The following is a 6646-nucleotide window of genomic DNA, read 5'->3' as shown; positions in this document are numbered from 1 at the left end:
GTGTGTGGTAAATCTTTATTTTGGGTTCTGTAGTAAATCTTTATTTTCGGTTGAAGTTTCTTCTTTGGTATCCATCTTCTGTTTATTTTCGGTTGAAGTTTCTTCCTTGTTATCCATCTTCTGTTTTTCTGTTTATTTTCGATTGAAGTTTCTTCCTTGGTATTTTGTTTTCTGTGGTAAATCTTTATTTTTTGTTGACTGAACTTTGAGTTAGGTCGGCTATTTTAATCCAAGGTCTCTCTTTATTCAATACTCAGTCATCACGTATGCCCCATCATGCCTAATGATCTCCGGCGTGGCTTCCTTACCACCTGAGCAAGAATGATTCATAAAAATATAATAAAACCTTGGACTTTGGTAGAAAGAATGATTCAATAACGATAAAAAATAATGAAACGATGTACGTTGGCAACGTACCGGATGAGGACCATATCTTATGAGCCACTACATCTACGTACAAAAATAGCATTTTATAATTATTAAACTTATAACGTACAAAAATGACATTTTATAACGTACAAAAATGATCTTTTATAAGGACATAGTTCTGGGTGTGTGGTAAATCTTTATTTTCGGTTATGTAGTAAATCTTTATTTTCGGTTGAAGTTTCTTCTTTGGTATCCATCTTCTGTTTATTTTCTGTTGAAACTTGTATCCATCTTTTGTTTATTTTCGGTTGAAGTTTCTTCATCCTTCCATGCTAAATCTTTATTTTCGGTTGAAGTTTCTTTTTCCATCTTCTCGTCTTGATTCTTTTCTGATTTTTTGTTGACTGAACTTTGAGTCAAGTCAGCTATTTTAATCCAAAGTTTCTCTTTATCCAATACTCAGTCATCACGTATGTCCCACCATGCCTACACCTACATTAATCAATGTAGGCATTGAACTCCCACATGGCTTCCTTACCACCTGAGCAAGAATGATTCAATGATAAAAATATAATAAAACCTTGGACTTTGGCAGAAAGAATGATTCAATAATGATAAAAAATAATGAGGCAACGTATGACGACCATATCTTATGAGCCACTGCATCCACTAATGCAAAAAAAGCATTTTATGACAGATCTATTATGACGGATGAAAACCACTAATTATAATAAGTTGATATTATAACGGAGTTTTGAAAATCAGTTATAATATGTAATGCAATGGTAAATTTGTAAATAACTTCAAAATCTATTATAACATAGTTATAGATATCTATCATAATATAAAACGTGATGACAAAATTGTAAATAAGTTAAAAATGTTTTATAACGTAGAAAAGCTGTTATAATTTTTGAAAAATTTTGTTAATTTATTATAACTGATTTTGAAAAATCAGTCATAATATCATAATAGATCCAGAAATCTCACCATCGTCAGTGGAGAGCATTTCATTTCTTCCAATTTGTCCCTTCTTCTCTTCGTCAGTCTCGTTCGCCATAATCTCCATTCAGCCATTCTTCCTCTCTTCTACTCTCGTCCATCATTATTTCGTAGGCTCCGGCTGCCTGTCCATCATCTCTTTGAACCACAGTTCAAGCCTTAAGCACTTTCCTCTACTCTCAGCCTCTCACTTGCATCTTTCACCCTCAACTGCTAGGGTTTCTTCATATCTTCATGTTCTCACCTTTGGACCGATTATTTTATATTTTCTTTCATTTTTCACCGATTGAAATTAGTTCCCTTAGTGTTCATTGGCGTTCATTCGCTCGCTCTTCAGATCTGATTGGTTGCGGATCGAAATAGAGGAGGCGCTGGAACTGTCATGTGCTAAGGACACGAAGGAGAGGATGTCGGGCGTGGAGAGCCTCCACCAACTTCTGTAAGCTTCCAAAAAGAGCCTCTCGTCTTCCGAGGTGACTTCGCTCATCGACACTTGTATGGATCTCTTGAAGGACAACAATCTCTTGTTGTTATATTTAAATACGGGAGCCTTGTGAATTTCATGGCTCTAAATTTGATATAACTGGGTTAACTTAATCATAATGGTTTATTGAACAGTTTCATTAATTAATATCTTGATGCCATTAACTAAGGTGATTTATCAATGTATTCGTAAGTCATACCAGGAGATATTGATTATGGATTCAATATAATATGAATGTTGTTGTTAGTAGATTTCTTTGACATTATCCTTTTGCAGGAAATGTATACACAAACTTGGCCTCAATTTCGTGATGAACTTCACCGTGACAATCTTCCTTCATCTTTGGTAATTATAAGCAGAAATCACTTTCCTAATTCATTATTATTTAATATGTGTGCTTTTGTGTTTATGTATTTATAACACTTTTAAGCTAATAAATTTCCACCTCATTACGTTGATTTCAGGTGAAAGATAAAACCCTTGTCACTAATTTTAAGATTGTTTTGCTAATGTTGTTTTGGAAAAGCAGCAAAGGCCTAAGTGATGTAGTGGTGGCTGATCATACTTGTTCTGGGGAAAATTGCTCTTACTACCAAATTGGAGATGTATTTATTTGTGAGAAGACTGGACAAGTTCATGGTGGAAGCATTATCTATATTAATGCTTCTACGTGTTTTAATTAAAATTTTTTACATTAAACTTTAAATCCTTTGGCTGAGTGGAACTTATAATTTGCGCTTATTTTCTTTTGTAGTTTGTGACGATACGTGTAGAGAAGTAATTATGGATCCCACAGACGAGCTTTTGGTATGTACAATATCAGGTCAATGTTTTGATAGATTGTTGTCACCTTCCGAAATGGAGTCTGATGTTGTAAGTGTGAATGTTCTTTAACATGATATTCAATATTGTTTACTGCAATACATATGCATGAAAATTGATCTTTTTAATGGGGTTAGTATATATAATAAATTTATACCCTAACAAAGTTAGGCTATTTATAAAAAAATAAGGTAATGGTTGCTTAGTTAAAGATTATAAAACTCTNCTTTTGTCTTGTCTTAAATGTTACTAGTTTCATCCTTTTAATGTATGTATAGTTGAACTTAAGTAGAGAATTTTATTTTCTCTCGTTACTGCAATAGTTGGTTTGATATGTTCCNAAATTAATAATTAGTGACATTTTTAATTTGTTATTTTCCAATTGGGTTTGATCCCTATAATTGTCTATTTTTTCTTATAATTTTCTAATTTNAAATGCATAGTTGTGGCTGTGTTGAAACATGCTTTGAATTGTTAAGTAGTGTGGAGTCATGGACACCATGCAGTATGTATGGGCGTGTTTATCTTTGATGTGGACTATGCCTGAACCAAAAGGACTTGGACGAACAACAGCCATGGAAATTGAAAAATTGAATGTAGTTTTAGAGGGTTGTAATACAAGAATTGTAAGCATTTTTCATTCTTTCTTCCCAGTTATCCCAGACAGAGCAATTGAAGCAGAAGATANGAAGCATGGAGATTTTCTGAGACTGGTAATGGTCCTCTTTGTCACTTTTCACTCATTGTCTCAACTGTCANCATTCCTTTGACATTTTCTATTATTGTGAAAGTAAAGAAATAAGTCCAGTTAGACCTATTTTAATAAAACTAATTNGTTAAAAGTTGCATTGCAGGAGATGGACGGGTTTGATAGCAGTTCTGCAGTGATTGTTCTTGGAGCTACTAATAGGTAAGATTTCTTGGACCCTGCACTTCGACGGCCAGGAAGATTTGATCGCGTAGTTATGGTCTGTATTTTTATTTTTTAATTTTTAGTACATGACATCCTATGGTTTAAACATTGATATTGNCAATTGTCAACATTACGTATATCTTTACTAAATTTCCCATAATTCTTAGGTAGAAACACCCGATAGGATTGGAAGAGAAACCATCCTAAAAGTTCACGTTTNCAAGAAGGAACTTCCTTTAGCCAAGGATGTTGACCTGGGCNACATTGCTTGTATGACCACTAGTTTTACTAGGTAAGTCTGTTGCTCTCACCTACTCTCCCTCTTTTGAAAATATGGAGATTTGATTTCAGTTGGAATCTTATTCATCATTACCTAACCTAGTGGGATAAAAGTATTGTTGTTTTACTTGTTACAATGCTAGTAAAAAAAAATCATATTTTAATCCCTCTGAAAAATTCAAATGGCCAATGAAATTTGGATTCAAGTCATAAAATCTCTAAAAGNGTGTGATTTTTTTATTAATTGAAACTGACATGCTATGAATTTTTTTTTAAATGACTTTTTTTGTACCCGCTTTAAAAGTTAGTGATCCCCAATTTGGTTCAACACTGTTTGAAGTTGCTTTCATTTTGTTCAATTAGGGAACCCTGACATTGAGGTGCTCCTTCTTCACTGGCCATCTGCAACAATCAAAACTGAACTGCAGCTGCCACCCATCATTTTGTCTCTGTTCTCTGTTCTATTTTTTGCTTGAATTTGAATTTCTTTGTTTGAGGTTTTCAAGTTTTATGTCGTGTTAGCTATAACTTGATGTGTTTTATACTTGTGTTTTGGTGCTGTTAAGCTTTTACTACTTTATGGGCTATGACTTGTTAATATGATTTATGACATTTATGGAATATGGGTTACACACACACACACTAATTTGCGTATATATTAATTTATAAGAATATTACCAAATGTGTATTAATTTTGTTAAATCTTGTGATTCTCATTACAATTTTTACCCCTTTCCTAAAGGTAGAATTCCCGAATTTGACTACCTTGCTTNTTATATTGTTACAGAGCTGATCTTGCAAACCTTGTAAATGAGGCTGCTCTACTTGCGGGAAGACAAAATAAAACTGCGTGGAGAAACTTGATTTCATCCAAGCTGTAGTGTGTGTTCTGGATTTCTTGTTCCAAGAAATCTATCAGCTACTACTTGTAGTTTGGTCAGATTTTTCTCTGTCAAATGAGCATGAAATTAAAAGTTTCAGTTCTGCAATTGGTTGTGTTAATATGAACCAAATTATTTGTTTTAGGGCATAAAGAAGAAGACTGCCAAGTTGCGAGGAACTGAGAAGGCTGTAGTTGCACGACATGAGGCTGGTCATGCTATAGTAGGTACTGCAATTGCAAAGCTTCTTCCTGGACAACCACGTGTTGAGGTAAATGGTTGAAGATGCTCATACTGGTAACTAAAAAATGTCAGTCATTGTAGATATGTGGATTGAGGATGCATATTACCTATTTGAAATTTTGGATTTCAGTTGCTAGCTTTTAGGATTCTTGGTATATAAACCTACAACTAGAATTACTACATTTATGTTTAAATTTACTATGATGATTGATTATTTCTTGTTCATATTGGCTTTGCTTTTGAGATTCTTAGTGATGGGTGTCGCGGTCCATACAAATTTGATTGCAATTAGAAATGCAGTATAGACTAGGGAATGACCCTAGGTCGTCTCTCAAGGACCAGTTTTGCGGTTCGAGAATTAGGTCTAACACATAGTGAGGGGGGGTTTGAAGGTGTTTGAGATGATAATTAAACTTAATTAAAACGCATGAAAATTAAACACAACCGAACAGAACAGGACAACATTAAACTGAATAAAAAAAACGATAAACTGAATATAACAGATAATATGGTGTACGAAAAAAGTAAACTAAACAATGAAAAAGATAAATATCTAAACGTAATTAAGACTATTAAAATGCAACGCTTAAACTAAAAAGTGAAATGTTCAAATTCAACCGCTTCAACACATCCATAAAACAAACATCAATTTAAAAAAAAATGATATTAAAAATAAAGTCTAGACTAAGCTACTTCATTCTAGAAGAAAAAGGTGAGATACTTCTCTTAAAGAAATCAACTGTGTGCTTGAATGTCACACTTTCTTCCAACTTCAAGACGTAACTCAAAACCTCCCAAAAATTGAAAAACGTCATGCTTCTCTAATATTAAATCACCGCTGCACCGCTTCTAAAGGAAAGACAAATTCCTTTTTTCAAACTCATGAAAATAAAAGACCAGGCCGTGGCATGACCAACTAATCAGTGCACCGTGATGCTATTTTTTTTTCTTTTTAAAAAAGTAAAAGCAAGAAAATGAATGCACCACGTTTTCTCCCAACAATCAACGTTATATTTCTAAAATAAATCTGAATTCTCTAAAAGCTAATTGAAATGACCGCTTTAAACTAACAAACTAATTGGAACTAGAATAAAGAAAAACATGCAATGCTTAAACTAATAAATGAAGGCTCATCTAACAACTTCCATTCATCACACGGAATTGTACTAAAAAGAAGAAATGCATTGACAGTAATAGGATGCACATGAATTGCTGAATTCGTTATACTATGATAGGTAAATTCGTTATACTATGATTGATAAGTGAAAATCTGTCATAATACATTTGGACCTATTATGATAGGTGACAAAAAGTTCGTCATAATACACTGGATCTATTATGATGAACTTTTCTGTCCGTCATAAAATGCGCAGGACCTATTATGATGCCTAGAACTATGATGCTAGGTTATCCATCATAATAGGTCACTTTTANCCGTCATAAAAAACTATTTTTCTACTAGTGATCTTCTTAGAAAAGGAATTTATTTTAAGCAACTAGGATAAAAGCTGAAATTGAAACATGAATGATTGCTAAACTTATAACGTACAAAAATAACATTTTGTAATTATTAAAATTATAACGTATAACGTACAAAAATGATCTTTTATAAGGACATAGTTTTGGGTGTGTGGTAAATCTTTATTTTCGGTT

At 33.2% G+C, this 6646-nt stretch overlaps 1 protein-coding gene and 1 pseudogene across 14 annotated transcripts; both read left to right on the top strand.

The window, feature by feature from the left end:
• Positions 1-1345: 1345 nt before the first annotated feature.
• LOC106765877 (F-box protein SKIP31-like) lies at positions 1346-5218 on the top strand. Of its 14 annotated transcripts, XM_022783371.1 has the most exons (10): positions 1346-1607; positions 1709-1844; positions 2132-2200; positions 2320-2494; positions 2610-2678; positions 3332-3390; positions 3532-3587; positions 3758-3882; positions 4657-4805; positions 4896-5218. In XM_022783371.1, the coding sequence occupies exons 3-8, from the start codon at positions 2135-2137 to the stop codon at positions 3759-3761; spliced, it is 429 nt and encodes a 142-aa protein (XP_022639092.1). In that variant the 5' UTR covers positions 1346-1607; positions 1709-1844; positions 2132-2134; the 3' UTR covers positions 3762-3882; positions 4657-4805; positions 4896-5218. The 14 variants fall into 14 exon arrangements, 6 of the variants coding, with proteins under 6 accessions (XP_022639092.1, XP_022639095.1, XP_022639096.1 ...); XR_002668565.1 differs by lacking the exons at positions 4657-4805; positions 4896-5218 and adding an exon at positions 4233-4506 and having other exon boundaries at positions 2320-2470; positions 2610-2662; XR_002668563.1 differs by lacking the exons at positions 4657-4805; positions 4896-5218 and adding an exon at positions 4233-4506 and having other exon boundaries at positions 2610-2662.
• The window catches only part of LOC106766273, a 5310-nt pseudogene continuing 3495 nt past the window's right edge, over positions 4832-6646 (top strand).

The sequence above is a fragment of the Vigna radiata genome, chromosome 7 (genome assembly GCF_000741045.1).
Source record: "Vigna radiata var. radiata cultivar VC1973A chromosome 7, Vradiata_ver6, whole genome shotgun sequence".
NCBI lineage: Eukaryota > Viridiplantae > Streptophyta > Magnoliopsida > Fabales > Fabaceae > Vigna > Vigna radiata.
Note: the sequence above shows the minus strand (reverse complement) of the source record. Positions and strands in the feature narration are given on the sequence as shown.